Source organism: Anguilla anguilla, chromosome 5 (genome assembly GCF_013347855.1).
Source record: "Anguilla anguilla isolate fAngAng1 chromosome 5, fAngAng1.pri, whole genome shotgun sequence".
NCBI lineage: Eukaryota > Metazoa > Chordata > Actinopteri > Anguilliformes > Anguillidae > Anguilla > Anguilla anguilla.
The window spans coordinates 30,580,292-30,597,742 of NC_049205.1; the positions used below are offsets into that span (position 1 = coordinate 30,580,292).

At 37.1% G+C, this 17,451-nt stretch overlaps 1 protein-coding gene across 1 annotated transcript in view; it reads right to left on the reverse strand.

The window, feature by feature from the left end:
• slc5a12 (solute carrier family 5 member 12) overlaps positions 1-17,451 on the reverse strand; it is a 43,942-nt gene that overhangs the window by 1,911 nt on the left and 24,580 nt on the right. The window contains exons 5-14 of the mRNA XM_035419775.1: positions 16,536-16,690; positions 14,970-15,110; positions 12,644-12,773; positions 11,474-11,562; positions 11,118-11,227; positions 10,879-10,946; positions 10,712-10,798; positions 7,368-7,543; positions 3,228-3,331; positions 40-164 (exon numbers count right to left, since the gene is read on the reverse strand). Coding sequence (XP_035275666.1) covers positions 40-164; positions 3,228-3,331; positions 7,368-7,543; positions 10,712-10,798; positions 10,879-10,946; positions 11,118-11,227; positions 11,474-11,562; positions 12,644-12,773; positions 14,970-15,110; positions 16,536-16,690 — 1,185 coding nt within the window. The remainder of the gene's footprint in view (positions 1-39; positions 165-3,227; positions 3,332-7,367; positions 7,544-10,711; positions 10,799-10,878; positions 10,947-11,117; positions 11,228-11,473; positions 11,563-12,643; positions 12,774-14,969; positions 15,111-16,535; positions 16,691-17,451) is intronic.

Sequence of the window (17,451 nt, forward strand, 5' to 3'; positions counted from 1 at the left end):
CAAAAGTGCATGTGTATGTGTGTGTTTTCGCTGTATTACCAGGTTGTCCTCCATATGATCAACACCACACCAACACATTCTCTTGTACTTTTCAGACCAGAAGCAGAAGAGGTCACATACTGGTCGTATTAGCCAGGGTTTCACATCCTCAGTGGGGGTAGAACCTTGCAATGGAGAACAATGCTATATTTATGAGTCTGCTGCAGACATAAGGTATCCATTAAATAAATTTCCATTCGGTAAGCGGCACTATGATAATGGGCTTTGTACTTAATCTATTTGAAGAATAAACAAAATAAAATGTGGTTACGGATGCCTTATTTACAAAATAAATATGGCAGAAGAGTTCACAATTTCCAGATTCCTTTTTGGGGGCAGAAAACACATTACTCATGGTCTTGGAAAATTTTTTCAAGCTTAAATTTTGGTCCCTCACATGGTGCCTCAGTTTCCACAGCCTGACATATTTTATTCAAAATTGTTATAGCATGCTCATGGTAGCAGTGAAAGGATGAAGGATTTATCGTAGGCCATAAGCACAATCATAATGAGCAAACTAGGTTTCCTGGATTCATAAAGGCTAGAGGTTCCATGAAATCACAGAGTTACTCAGGGCCCCGTCCTAACTTCAAATATGTACGCTTAACTTGAATTTATGCTCAAGTTCAGCACATTTTTCCTTATTTGTATCCTAGCTTGGGTGGTGTAATTGAATTCTGAGTTATGTGAATGCTGGATTGAGACTGTTTCATCCATTTTTATCTATGCAGCTTTGATTGTCTGAAAAGGTGGAATAAATAGGGCATCCTATCATCCAGCACATGGAATTACAACTCAGTCAATTTTAAAACAATGGTTTTACATGCAAAGTGGACAAAATTGAGCCAGACAATGTCCTTTTATAACAATTTAGTTTTATGTTCAAATTAGAAGTTAAAATGGTATGTTTAAGGACATATTTAGAACATTTGGTAGCCCATTACTAATGAATTGTAAATACCATATACCTGCATCATTAAAATAAAATAGAATTATAAACAGAACTACCCAAGCTTGTACATTTATACGTGGATGTACAGCAACTGATTAATGGCAAGGTTCATTGCTCAATATTGTGCATGCTGTTAAACCCAAAGCCTTTTAATTATTTATTATATCTGTGATCTTTGTGGCAGAAGCCAAAAGTTCTCAAAATTTTACATCAGGCTGATTAACAAATGTAACACTTTAGAAATTCTCAGTGAACATTGACAGGTCATTTCCTTTTCGTCTCACTTAGCAATGTTCACGTCATAACAATTTCAACTAGCCTTAACTGAATTTTTAAAAATCTAACAGTTACAAAGAAAACACTTCAATTTAAAATTTAGTTTTGTATGTATAAAATCAGTAACAGGGATGGCAGGTGTGCCATCCACCGAGTTACATGTTTGGCAGGGCAGGCCCCATACCTGTGTAGCATTTATCAGGGTTTCCCACAGAAATAACCACAATGGCCACAAACTATGAGCCCTTAAGAACATTAACTTCCATACCTTCTGTCCTCCAGACAAAATTCACAAAAACTGATTACATAATCACAAATATTCCAGTACCATAATCAATAATTCTCCCCACTGGACATTTAGCTACTTCTACCAATAATAACATCTGATCTTGAAAGTAGCCAATTGCAGGATACTCGGATACTCATACTCAGGCAAAATGGACATATAAGGATGTGCACATGTGATGCTATGTCAGCCAAAAACTTTGTGGTCACCATTTTTGTTTTGCAAACTAATAAATTACAAAATATTAAAACTATTGCTTTTACAGCTGTAAAATCTTTGTTGGAAACTAATTTTCTGAAATGCATTCTCCATTATTTCACATGCAAACCCCACATATTATCTTTTCATAACTAGGGATGGGTATTGTTTAGATTTTGATGATGCCAATGCCAAAAAGATATGGTATGGTGCCTCAACCAGTAGTCTACTTTCTTTAAGAAAATGAGCAAACAATGACATTAAAGAACAATTTTTATTGCAAAGGCACATCCTATTGTTTGAATACGTTTGGGTAAAATACATCCACACTTTTGACAGTTTTACTTTTAGCATTTTGACTGAGTTTAACGTTAGCTAGCTTTCTAATGGTACAGAGTGTGTGTAACGTTAGTGATGAAGGCGACAGCAAAATGAACCACCAATTGAGATATAGTCAATTTAGTAGGCCTATCAGTTCTATGGGTACCAGAGCCATAGTGCAACAGGGTTTTTCTACCTGACTGTATTCATGAGTCTGACAGCTACATGAATGCAAGGTATGGCCTAAAACGCAGACTACTATTGCAGGCTTTGGCTAGGTTTGGGCTTCTTTTGCTGGCCTGCAGCCAGGTACTATTGGAGTGCTTTTGTTACATGCAACGATCAAAATGCTCAAGCATGCAGAGAAGATAAATGATGGTCAATTTGATCATTCATGGCCATATACGTGCTTATAACTTTATTTCCTTATGCAATATTGATATTCAAATTGGATCAAAATGTTCAATACATATGTTTCGGAAAAGCCACAAAGGCGGCAACCATATGGATTACATAACAGCAGATTTATTGATTTTCTTGCCTGCTTGCAAATTGACTGTTGTGGCGTTTCAAATGTAACCACTTTTTAACTAGCCAATTGTAGCTACCTTCCAAATTCCAAATTCCTTCCATTTTAAATTAATATTAGCTAGGCCTATAGATAATCTACCAACACACTACATGGCCAAAAGTATGTGGACACCTGATATCCAACATTTCATCCAAAATTATGGGCATTAATATGGAGTTAGTCCACACTTTGCTGCAATAATAACCTCCACTCTTCTGGGAAGGCTTTATATTAGATGTTGAAGAATTTTCTTCCATTAGCCAGAAGAGCATTAGTGTGGTTGGGCACTGATTGGACAATTAGGCCTGGCTCAGAGTTGGCTTTCATATTGATCCCAAAGGTGTTGGATGGGGTTGAGGTCAGGGCTCTGTGCAGACCAGTCAAGTTCTTACACACCGTTCTCGACAAAACCATTTCATTATGCACCTCGCTGTGTGCCCGGGGTAATTGTCATGCTGAAACAGGAAAGGACCTTCCCCAAACTATTGGGGAAACAGGAATCAAAGATGTAAGACACTTACTCCCTAACACAGCCACACTGTTCATTTCCATTTATGAGCATGTGTAATCCATGATCATAGTACCTGTGAGCCAGGTTATCAGCAAGCCTCCTGTGACGGTAGCGATGAACCCCACAGCACTGTAGTAAAGGTAGGACATGGAATACCAGTAATCAGCCAGTAATGGCCTGAAACGGAAGAGAGGAGGACAGAGCAGATAAAGATGTGATACTACTCATCAGCTAACTAATCCCATTTAATCACAGAGAAAAACATTTTATTTTCTGTAATATACCTTTACCCTTTAAAGGGAGATACAGTTTCAAACTGAGCGTGTTTACTTTTTTATTTTCCATGTCAAATTATTTATTTATTTATTTTTTAATGAGAAGAACCTCATGGACCTGGCTTGTAACTCACTCACTCACCCACTCACTCACATTCAACAGGCTGAAGATTCTCCACAACGGGAAGCTATTAGTAGCTGTAATTGACCACAGGCAAAAAACTGGGGCGCTACGTAAGAATGGTTCTTCACATCATAGACACTGGGAGTCCTTGCTTTTGAAATATTTTTTTGTTTTTTTGCATTTTACCCAGAGTTCACTGGGTTGTTAAATTGTATTGGTCTGGTTCATTATAAAATATCAAGTAGACCATGTGGAAAGATATTGACGGGAGTACAATTTCATTAATTTCAATTTCAATAAATAGTTCTGAACATTTATCAAGACTGCGTGCACTTACAAAACCTGACACATGTACTTGGGAATCTACATAGACATGCTCCTGTCTTCAGGGCCAGAAGGAAATGAGTGATGTTATATCGCATATTAACTCTGGAAGAGTATGACAGCAAAGAAGTCAGGTTGGCATTCATGATGAAAATTCCATATGGAATAAATACCTTTGCCTAGCTGTCAACCGCAGCTAATGTAGCATCAGAGCTGCACATTAGCTTGCTAGCTTGCTAGGCTGATATGCCAGTGACACACACATAGGCTACAATTCATTTGTTGCTAGCAAGAGGACCAAGACCCCCAATTTTTTTCAAACCCCTTGCACTTTTTTCTCCGCACCACATGGTGCGTTCACACCAGTTGAAAAGATCTGAGCTTAGCAAAAAGTTTGGAAAGTTCTGTGAAAGCACCCTAATTGTTGAGACTTCTAAAACATGTATAACGAAAAATAAATAAATAAATAACCTATATGGCAGTCCATGTTGGAAATGTCTGATAGTAGTTAACTGCAATCACATCCTATTAATTTGCTCTTTGGATTGTGTGATGGCTATGCTTTGTTTGTCCACAGGCTGTGTCCAACTACTCTCATCACTGGTATTATGTGAGGTTTGATGTCTTTTTATATTTCCAGCCATATTTTACTGTAAGTAATAAAATTTAATAGAGTATTTAACTGTGTATCTGGGGTAGAAATGCACTGTGTCATGCTTTATTTATAAATCATTGGGTATGATAAGATTTTTTCCTCTATTGAAGAAACAGCAGATTTGAAAAAATCTAAGATAATGAATAGAATGAATGGAGTCTGTTGCCAAAAGTGTAACTGGAGCAAAATTTGTCACTTTCAACACTAGGAATTATTGTAGCTCGTTGTCGTGCCTCCTTCTAGTTTGACTCTAGTTTGACCATAACTTTCTGACCTATCCTATGCTCACTGGTAGAACTGGACTTGATCTTCATGGATATGGATAACTGTTACATAGTATTGTACCTTATCAGACCTGTGTTATGTAGTTGTTCCAATGACCTTTGGTATGGACTTAACTGTATTGTACATCACTTAGGATAAAAGCGTCTGCCAAACAAATGCAATGTAATACATTGGGCCTGAAAAACCTTTGGTCCAAAGCGGACAAATATGAGCTGCATGAACACAACAGATAAATCAGCAAGACACAGTGATGTAGATATCTACAATAAACATAACATCTGTCATAACTAGTCATGACCATTTTTTACAGGTTAAAAATATAATACTCATAACACTCATAATGCACGCAGCAATAAATTTTATGAGACACATTTACATAGTAGCCTATCCCATACTAAGCTATGTTTAACTGCTCTACAAGCTAAATTTGTCACTGGTTAATGGCAAGTCTTTTTTAAATTATATTTACCCTAACAAGTTAACATGAAAAACAGAAATACTGCCTATCCACAATACAGTATTTTAAAGTCAAGCGGTGCTGAGATACATAATTGCATTTACAAGTTCAACATCCGGACAATAGGTGGCAGCAGGAGCCAGCCATCCTTAGTTTACGGAGCCTTAGAACAAGCCATCCTTAGTTTACGGAGGAGGCCTATGATGTTATTTCGGTGAATCGTTTTGGCTGTTTGGCTGCTACATTGCGTATAGCTACATAAACCAAAAGTTGTAGGTGATGATAATATGAATTTCTTTTTTTCTCATTTTACACTTGTGCTTCTGTTTTTGTAAATGTGTGCAAGGAGCAGTTACTAGCATGTACAAGGGATGGCACATTTTCTGGATTTTTTTTATTTCAAGTTGTAGTGCCCGTTTCAAATATTTTAGATTTATAGCAATTTCTGACAATCTACCGGCATTAATGAGTGGTATAGGTGCAATCCCGGGTTTGTTGTTTCAGCCAGAAGAGACACTTCATGTAACTCTAAAGCAGTTTAACAGCGATGTTGCTGGTTGGAGTGTAGCCTAGTTCAAAAGCAGTGTTGAAGATTTGCTTACAACACACACACAGAACTACTGTCATGTAAAACATGAGGTAATACTTAACATTAATTTGCATCTATATCCGTATGGTAAAATTGTAACTAACTTGGTAACAAGCAGTTACTACTGATTAGTTCCAACGTAGGTAACATGCAACAACAGCTAGCGGTATTCTTAATTATTAACAATATTGCATTTACACTCATAGGCCATACATATTCAAGATACCCATGTGGCCCAAATCAGTGGGTTTCCATGATGTTTGAAAAAGTCAATTTATTGTTTAGTCTGGCTAAAACTGGACTTTTAAAAATCATGTAGGCCTAAACATTTTAGTCTGACTGAAATCGTACGAAGTCGATTTTTTCAGTCGGACTAACATACCTAGATAATGCGGTTGGGGGTCGATTCAGTACGGCATGTATACGCTTCAATAGGCCAAAACTTGGCCTGTGCATTCTGTTCCGTAATTTACATAGCAACTATACGCTCACGGTGGCCAAGCGGAATCGATAATGTTTCAGAAAATATATAACTTTAAAAGATTTAATTCAATCTTCTACTGGGACCTTTGCCGTTTATTGAGGGTGTGACAGAAAATTTTGGTGCTGCTGACTATAATTGAATGTTTTTTCACATTTACCGTTCGATTGAGCAAGTACCATTCAAAGTACATTTTTATGGGTTAGTGCTGTCCGATTGTGCTAGCTACTTCACAGTGACCTTGTACAGCGATCAATAAAGGCTAACAGCACAGTACCACTTAATTATTGTCACTTCTATCACCACTGTAATGATCTAAAAAAAAGGTGACAAACAACCTTTTCTGTGAGAAATGCATTGTCGAGCTCACGCGCATACACTGCTGGTGACATTCTAAAGCTCCGTTTTGCCTTCCCTAGTATCATGGCAAAAAAACACATTTATGGACGGACGAGGATACCAACGTCATGCTATCGCGACTAAAGGAGTTAAATATCCTAAAATACATGGATGGAAGCAAAACGCGTCAATGGCGAACTATTCAAAAAAGTTGCAAGAAAATTGGAGGAAGCAGGATTTATAAGAAGCCTTCGTAAGACACACCTCGGTCAATAAATTGATTCATTCTGAGTCATGTATATTGGGACAACGACAATAATCCAATTAAATCTCATCTTTGGCCAAATCGAGCTATTAATATAGATTGATTTCAACTGTGCATGTAAACGCACTGAATGTGTCTTTGTGATATGGAGTGATTTCATATTGACAGAAGAGATATAACAGGACTTGCCTTTTGCACATGTAATTAATACTGCTAGCTGTTGGTCTATGTTACCGATGTTTTACTCCACAGATATAGCTGCAACTTAGTGTTACCAAACATTACTTTAATGTAAACCTACTTGCTATGCCCTTATTTGTGTCAAAAGAATGCAAAAGGGCTCACTTGAAAACAAGAATGTTTGCATTTTTAACAGTTAAAGCATACTGTGCAAGAACTGTCGGATGTAGTATACCCACCTGACTGATGTGGCTTCCGATGAAACTGGGAGAACAGTTGTGTTAACAACAGCACCGCACCCCCCAGTGGTGAGTGGCAGAGGTCGGGTCTTACTGTCAAGAGCAGGGTAGATGAATGCACCAACTCCAGCCCAGAAGGACAGAGTGATGCCCAATATCAGGCCCCCTGCAGCCCCCTAGAAGTAAATTCAACAGTAAATAATAAATGGTGCTAAACTACAGTTAAATGCCAATAGTACTAGGACAGTGACACAATTTTTGTTGTTTTGCCTCTGTACTACAGCACACTGGATTTAAAATAAATCAATGAACAAAGATCACCTGATATGGGTATTAATACCCTCAAATTAAAGCTGACAGCCTGCATTTTAACATTGTATTAATTGCATTATTTCAAATCCAACGTGCTGGAGTACAGAGCCTAAACAACAAACATTGCCCCAATACTTTTATATTACTGTAATTTGACTTTTATTTCCACCATTTTTACAAAAGTCCAGTTATCCGATGGAAAAAGGTAGCCATTGCTGTATCAAAAACCTTTTTACAGCAGTAAAATATTTTACAGCAGTTCCCCATTTGAAACAAAATTGCTTTATCGCTCAAATAAGTCTCTTTTAAGATTTTCACATTTTTGTTCACTTGAACTGCCTCTACTCTTCAGTTATTCCATGTGAAATGGAAGCAACACATTTTCTGAAGCTGGAGGATTCCTAAATTCTTTCTTACCACCAGAATTACATAAATTTGTAATTTGAAACTTGTTGTTGGCACGAGTAAAATCATTATTTACTTCTTTTGATTTACATTTTTAAAATATACCCGATAAAGTTAAGTATGAGAATAATCCATAAACAAGTCTCACTGAATCCAACAATGTTTATTTTCTGTAAAATATTTTAACCTATCTCTGAGATAGGTAATGGACAAGCATCCATTAAAGAAGACAAGCCATTCTGCTTCTTCGATTCCAATGGTGCCTGGTTTTGTAACATTATGAATAAATCAATACAATAACATATAACATAAAAATAAACTTTGAATACCGTTGAACAAATAATAGGCAGTAATATTCAAATTGTAATACTGCTTTATTTTATTGGGTTTGGGGTTTTTAGGCTGCCTTTTGCATATATTCAATGGCAAAGAAAGGCAAACACACACCCTGCCAATGTACTTGAAGCGTGGACCTGGGAGAAGCAACTGGCAGATGAAATGAAATAAAACATAAATAACTCATACATCAACATGAGTACTTCTCTCCAAATTGCTTCATTCACAAAAAAAGTGGTTATGGTCAATTCAACCTTTTTCAAGATCCCAGATTGAACCTGTGAAAAATATGTGTATATTTCCATTTTTATAAACCAAACTTCACTGTTCCCTGGTCTCTCCCTTTTAAATTATTTATGTTTTTCCATTCTTACTTCCCACTCCTGGTTTCATCATTTATTTGTTTTTCGGCCAAGCAACAGAACAATTGTAGAGCTTTTGATTGTCAGTCTTGATTAGCTTCCTGTTCTTATTTGTACATTCAACATTCCCTAACTTGGATTTACATTTGGCACAGCTTTGACAGAGGATTCAGTAAAAATGGTGGTTTGCAATGGCTTGAAAATACAATCATTGCAAACATAATTTTTTTGTGAAAGAAAATTCTCAATGTTACTGGATGTAAGTTTTTCCATCTGTACAAAAGGGGTATTCTTTAGGTTCCACTATTCATTATTGGTTTACATTGGCTGTCATAACATTTCCTGTCATTCCCAATGAATTCTATTTGGCGGCTACTGCGACCCTTTTTAAGAATCCCATAAGTCAGTAGGATTCAGCCTGAGATATTTGTGAATATCTCTAAACTGCCATACTGTTTTCATTCAAGGAATGTCTGAATCTGAAGTTACAACAACAAAAATATACATGAATAGAAATAAAACACACATAAAACACAAAATTTTTCATGAATTGTGCCAAAAATGTTTTGTCATAAAATACAGTAGTGTACAATACTGTACAGTAAATACCACCGAGTTGTTCTTTATTTATCATCACACTATCTGCAATGTGCTTGAAAATGTGTACAGATATCCTTGATATTTTCTCATTAAATACTATTTTCATGAGTGGAGACAATTAAAAAAAATAGTTTTCCTTGTATCGTTGTGAAAATGTTTTTCTATAACTGGAATAGTATTTTTAAAAATTAATTTCAGGTAATTACTAGCTAATAATCTTTTAGGGTTTATAATATATTTTTATAATGGTTGGAACAAGTAAGTCTGGGTCTTCTGTGGTATTCAGGCCATAAAAATAAATCAAAATAAATCTAATTGATTCATCATTCACACCATTTTGTTTCCACTATTATCATTCCTGCTGGGCCAAAATTACTATCATAAGATCTGAAATATTATCAATTCCTTCTTACTATGGGGTGGAACATCCAAATGGCACACAACATTGGAACACCAGCACTAGTGCAGTGACAAGCCCCATCCTTAAAACACCAAGGCTGGCTATGACTAAAAGTTATGTTGTATGGTAATCAATTAGCTGTAGCATTGCCAAGGTGAGGAAGGTTTCAGTTCACAGGAAGGCCCCTGTTATGTATGCTGGCTTTTGTGCCAAACCAGCTCTTGATCAGTTGAGGTTATTGAAAACACATGTTTACATTCTTCTATAATTTTGCACTGAAACAGTATAGTTTAACACAGCACAATAAAATGGGAATCAATACCATAGCCGTAACGGAGCACCTTTGGCAGAGAACATGCAGCACATGCCTGATTAGTGCCTGATTAGGGCCTGTGGTGCTCAACTTTTACGGTCCCTTAAAACCTTACTTTTTTGTTTGGAATTTACGATTATTATCATCATCAGCTAACTCAACCTCATAAGCAACACCAACAGCACAAAGATGGCGGAGGAACAGACAAGATACAAGTGGGAATTTACATCTGCAAGTTGTAGTCAGATTGTAAATTGGCTGCTGTAAGTTACCATGCTTGAACAAATGTCAAACCTACTTCATAAATATGAATGAAGAAACAACATTTACAACAAATATTTCACAAAATTGGCTCCATTCAAATTAGCATTTTCATAAAAATATTTTCTTGACCACATAAGTATCAGTGGACAATTATGACAAAAATATGACTTGTATATATTTTGAGCAAAATAGCTTACTTGTGAAAAGAAAAATCTAATTGACTCCCATTCAAATCAAAATTCTGCTTCCACTGCATAATGTTCTTGTTCTTTCGGGCAAGAGAATCCAGAAACTAGCCTCTCTTAGTGCTGAATATTTCTCTCTGAGCAGAGCATCTTCATTCTGAACTCACCTTGGAGTTTGTGCAGGGGAACAGGATCCCTAGGGAGAAGAGCCCAAGCATGGGACCCCCGAACATCCCATGAATACTCAGTGCTGCCTGTGGACCGATAGGGGAAATTGCTTAAACCGTACACCCTCAACTTGCCCCGACATAATCCACAAATGTTATCTTTATACCTGCACAATTCCCCCCATTAAGGATGCTGTGACCGCCATTGTGGTACAGACCACTCCAAAGAGGACACCTGATGGGATGCATAGACGTTGAGTGTTACGCATTATTAGCATTATATGTATTCTATCCCCCATAAAGTGATCTCAGCAACAGTATGCAGGGGTTTCAACATTAGCCTGACTATTTCTTTTAGTGACTGAATTCTACACTATTTGTTTGAGAATAACTAGTGAATCCTCACACAATCCCTTGCTGATCCAGGTTCCAGCTTTGTCAGAGAGGTCACAGCACTGTTTGACGAAATCTTCATAGGTTACAGTTGCCAGGGCATTGATGCTGGCAGCCACAGTACTGAAATATCAAAGCAGGGAGAACATGACAATTCATGTTTTTCATACAGCTCAACCTTTGTCTTCTATTGCAAGAATGCAACATATACATAGCAATTAGTGCACCTGATGTCAAAAATGTTCACCTGCTAAAACATTTTCAATAATTACTATACCTATTCTTTGCTGTTAGTGAAAACTAATGAGTTGCAATGAGTTGTCTAACAATACTTCTAAGCATTATACATGAAATGTAAAGTAAGCTCACCTCAATGTCCCACTAAAGGCACAGGCAACAAACAGTCCTGGAAGTCCAGGATAATTTTCCAGAATTTCCATAACAAAATAAGGCATAAGCTGAAGACAAAAGACCAGGTATTAAGAACAAAACATTTGACACAATGGATTAACAAACTGACATACAGAGATCGTAATTATTCGTAGCACATGATATAATTTAAAGTTCTCCAGCGCAATAAAATGGGAGCATATTTAACCTAGTAAAGGTAAGACATGGGCCGAATATCTGTGTGGTCAAAATCTGGAGAAGTTTCCAGGATATTCAAATTAAATTTATCTCTGAAAGTTATGTCAGCTAGGACTGTTTCAGTTCATACCAGTAGTTAAAACCATTGTTTAACCTGAGGTGCGTTCAAGTTCAGCAAACAGAGGCGAACGTTCATGGCGAACATGTTTTCTTTGAACAGTTAAATTTGAATGGTTTTTTATGAACATTCCAAATTGTTTGCATTAAACATAAACAGACATGGTGACGAGAGCGTTTGTACTCACAGCCGCTTCTGTGATCATCGATGATAAAAAAAAAAAGCTAGCGAACAATAATAACACTGGCTAGCATTAGCAATAACATTATTGAAAAAACTGATCACACTTAACGGCATGTTCAATTGAAATACCCATCTGGGAACATTTCCCTCAGTCCAGCGTCCATTTTTGTTCGCCGCAAACTACCTTTTCAGACCGTTCGCTTATGTTTGCAAATGTCTGCGGCGAACACAAAGCTAACGGAAAAAAGTTTGCAAACGTTCGCCTTGTTCGCTAAACTTTAACGCACCTCTGTCATGAAAATGTTTAAGTGGATATTTAAGACCTTAAACATGCATTTTAAATCACATTATTTGATTGCAAGATTGATCGTAACCCAAATACAGTGGTTCCCCAAGTCTGGGTATGAGAACCCTTTGCAATGGTCCTACTACTTGTAATGGTGGTTGCAGTAACATAAAAGGGCCTGGTAACACATTTTGTTTTGTGGGTAGAAAAACATTTTTATGATATGGATCAGTAGTGTGGCATGAGGCCTGCTCCTGGAGCAGTTTTCAGTTTTCTGCTCCAGGAGTAGTCCAGCGTCTACTCCTCAGTAAGAACTGTTATTGAAACGTGAGACTTCCAGACAGTTGCTGATTGTGTATTTTACCTGGTCAGATGCCTGTACAATTCCAGCAGACCAGGGGTCACATTGTGCGTAGAAAGCATACATGACGAGACCAGACATGACTGCACAAAATGTAATCACCAACAGACCCAAAAGATTTAAGTACAAAGCCCTGTGAGATGAACAAGGAGGTTAGAATTAGCCTTTTGACTATATTTGGCCACTCTTTTTTCCTACCCAATGAAGAAGCCAGTTGTGCCTGAGAAATGGTAATCCCATCTATGCATAAAGAGAACTTCAACTGAAAAAACAGTAACTATTTTAAACCTACAGCCCTCACTGTACTGCATGAGAAACTTAGAAACAATAGAAAATCTCTTTCTGACAAAATCTGGTGCCTTCTAGGGGGTCTGGCATGTAGGGGGAATAAAGTACTGCAGTTCATTTTTAAGTTTGCCTGCAACCTTAGACACGTGTGCCACTTAGGCGTCCACTTTTGATGTGATTTTCTTCACAGAAACTAGCCTACCTTTGCAAATTTTGGAAGTTTTCTGTCTTTGTAGGGCAATTGTCAGTTTATTTATGCCACATTTGCCAACTTTTATTATATATTGATAGATCATTATGCAATGTAATTGGATATAATTTCATGAAAATATCTTAAATATGTGCTAATGGTTTATGTGTCATGGTTCTGCCTTTTCTGTTCTGATTATTCCTTTTTTGGCCACAATTCACATCTAAAAAATTCCTACATCAAAGCGGGGTCCTAACCAGAAAAGTCCACTACTCTGGATGTTTGCTCTGAAATATACAATGGTTTACAAAGAACATAAGAGTACATAATGACTAGAACAGGCCCATATAAGCTTGTCATTTACTTATTGATTAGGATTGATCCATCATTACTGAATCAAGTGCACTACTGCAGTGTGTGGATCCAGTTTTTTTTTTTTTCTTTCCCCATTCAAATCGCAGCTCCCATCTCTCAGGTAGCCTAACGCTAAATATAGTGTCATTTCATGAGATGCGTCACCATTTTGGTTTGGCTCTCAACAATATTGTATTGTGCAGCATGTAGCTCTCTTCCAGCTCTCTGTTCTGAAGGCTAACCGTGGCTTTATGAAGCTCCTCACCCTCCTCACAACTGTGGTTTGTTTGTCTGATTGCGTTCTCCTGTGTTGATTCTATTATTGGTGTCTCATTATTAAATCATTGTGCCTACCTGTGTCTCGTTATCCCTCTCCTCTCTGGGTTGATTGTGCATTGTGTTCTCCTGTGTCTTGTTAGCCCTCTGTGTATATAAGTCTTACTTCTCTGTCACTCAGTACGGGATCCTACTGTTGTGTGCCCTTGTTGGTTGTTCCCTGTGGTTTGTGTATTTTGAGGATATCAAGTTCCCCTGCTTGTTTTCTTGTTTCAAGTTTTTTTGAGTGTTTTGAGTTCCTCATTGTGTTTTTCTTTTACAAGCGTTTTTGGAATTGCCCGTCATGGCTTGACTTTGGTTTCATGTTGGTTATCTTGTCAGTAAAGTCTTTGTTTAAAACTTACTGTGGACTTCCTGTGTTTTTACCTAAACAATTCCTGACATTATGCAAATGTGTTCTTTCCAACGAAGCGAATGGGAATGGGATTGGAATTTAGCATTAAATTCTATATTAACCTACACTTTTTTGCCTATCTGTGAAGACTGAACTGAGAAATAAAATTCTGAAAAGCCTTTAATGTTGTGTAGGGTACAAGTAAACCAGTGACAAAAAGGATGGTGAAAGCATTATTTGAGTGAATGTATAAAAATGATTTAAATAGAGTAAGCTGAGATTTGTGTGGATTCTTTAAAATGTTAATTAAAAGTGTACCCAAAGTTTTGAGTGACAAAAATAAAACACATTTCAAGACATATTACATTTGAAATGTCACTATTCTTGTCCAGTGACCCCCTTACATGTAACTATGTAGTAAATTGTATTCTATATGGCTAGCCCCTAAGAAAAGGGTTAAAGGCTTCATTAATACAACTACAGTGGTTTGACAATAACTCAATAACAGGGGAAACTAGGAGACTGCTAGATGTCTGATGATTAAAGGGAAAGGGCAGATTCAAATGAAAGATTATTCAGCAATAGGCTATTCACACAGAATGTTAACAAAATGCTCATCAAACAAACAATACATTTTATGAGCGTGCATCAATTACTTGCTGCTTGATGACAGCTCACTTTATGCACCACATCCTGATGAAAATGCTAATGATCCTTATGCAACATTGAAACATTCTTCTCACCAAAAAGATGGATGAGTGTTATGGCTGAATATTTTTAAATATAGGTCTGTTTAAATATCCAACGTAAGAGATAAGAGTTCTTACAGCTTGGCATGTCTCTCAGACTTGCAGGAGATGCACCTCTGGATCGTGGACTGGTTCACTCCATAAATCCCCAGCCAAGTGAAGGCGCCCCCAACGGAGACAGTCCAGAATGTGTGGCGCCGCAGGGGGTCAGGGTCAAAGCTGAACATATAACCACAGTAAATCAATGGCTGAAATCAAGGTATTTTGATATAAATCCATCATCCGCAGTGGTAAATCTCAGAGAAACCACCCAAGGCATTTATGGCTGAAAGTACAGATATTGATGGCCTTTGTACTTTTTGCAATAAAGCTGATGAAACTCCTATCCATCTGTTTTATAGCTGTGAAATAACAAAGAAATTCTGGGAAGATTTAGAATCTTATACTTATTTTCAAATTCTAATATTACATATTCCTTCATGCTAAAAGACATTGTCATTATGATTACGAAAATAATAAAACATTGGAATATGTAGTTAACTTCTTTATTCTTATTGCAACATTTTTTGTTCATAAACAGAAATTCTCTAACTCCCGTCCTGCCTTGCATCTCTTTTTGATTGAACTGGATTCACTTCTATTGTCAATTAAAATACTAAAGGACAATAAAAGTCAAAAGTTGATTAAATATTTACAATTTGTTTTTTGAAGAACCCCCTGTTGAAATGTAACTGACATACTTGGTTAATTTCACTCTTTACTATTGTATATCTTAATGTATATTCATTTAATTAATTTAATTATTTGTACTATTACTGACTATGGAATGTCTGTATTCACATTATTATTTTCCTTATTTTACTTTATTTTTTTTTTTATTTATTTATTTTTTATTTTTTTTTTTTTTTACTATTTGATCTTTAGTAATTTTTTTCTATTATTTTATATACTGTACCATTTCTTCTGTGTTTCAATAAGATACAGTAACATTTGAATTTACATATTGCTGTACTTACCTGCTTTAACCTGTATTTTGTAATTTCTACCAATAAAATTTTTTTTTAAAAAAGACCAGGACAGGTGTATGGGGGTTTTTCAAGAAAAAAAAATGTCTTTGTCCCGAACATTATGGAACTCACTATATTTTTTTTTCTAATTTTGTTTGTCTGAATAACAAAAATATCTGTTGCAATACAATTGCAGTCATTGGACAGATGCTCTTATTTAGAATGACAAAATGAATGAGATGAGCGCTTTCAACAGGGACACACACAGTATGGAAAATAAACATGATTTGAGTCAGAACTGGCATGATAAATGCTAGACTAAACTAGATTGTTAATAAGCTAAATGAATGTGATAAAAATAGCAAGAAGTTCAAAAGAACATATTCAGTGCAGTATTTGGCAACAATAATTGCATTAAGTGCTATAGATGTACTAAAAATGTTTGGCTTTGAAGGACTGACAGAGAAGGTCAACCCCAACAATAACTGTGACAATAAAACAAACATTTCTTAAATATGTTCAGAATAAATATAGATAATTTAAAATGGAAAACAAATGCACTTTTAAATAGATATTTTAGCAACAATAGGACTGGGGCTTAAGTGTGTGGAGAGTCCCATTACATGGCCAAACTCACTCAAAGATGTCCAGCCTGGAGCCTTTCAGAGCTGTCTGCCACACCTTTTCCACCCCCCCTGCTCGGCTGGACCCCTGGATCAGCACGGTCAGGAAGCCGACTACCATCACCACCATCTGAAACGCGTCTGTCCACACCACGGCCTTCAAGCCACCCTTGGGACAGCAGAAAATTTGCTAAAGCATCCATCAGTACACTCCCACTGCCCCACCTCTTGCCATCACTTTCCATCCACACTTTGTTTTCTGTCCCAGCAGTGGGCTTCAGAAACGTCCATAATTGTTTAACGAAGTGGCCAGCCCCTTTGAGCACCGGCCGCTGCGCCACTGCAGTCACCTGCAATTTTTGGCTCTCATTGACATTATGGATTGGATGTGAGATCTAAAAACTCAGTATGAATAGGCCTCATACTTGCCCAGAGAAAAAGGCATCATGCACATTCTAACTTGCAGTTAAACAAAAAATCTTTAATGTCATGAATTTTCTTATTTTTGAGAGTGCAGCCAGTTCACGTTGTTTGCATCTTGCCAGACCAGCACCTCATGATACGCACACACACACACACATTAATAGTTAAAAAATCGGCTCTAGTAGCAGAACTCCTGTAATTCCTCATGATGGTTGCCGATCCCTCGATCTATCGTGGATCGGCACCAATCCTAATGCACACGTCATAAACACTTTACCGAATGGAAATTTGCCTGCGCACAGGGTCTCTTATGTTTCACAGCACAAATAGAGCCGATACCGGAACACATTGGGATGTTGATGCCGTCAACTGTTCCTTCAGATCTGCAAGCACACTCTTGAGAGCAATTACAGGGCAAACTGTGTGGCCAGCTTGTGATGGGGGCTATGCAAGATTGAACCCAGGCTATTGGCAGGAGGTTTCCACCCTCTGAAAGGAGAAAAACTG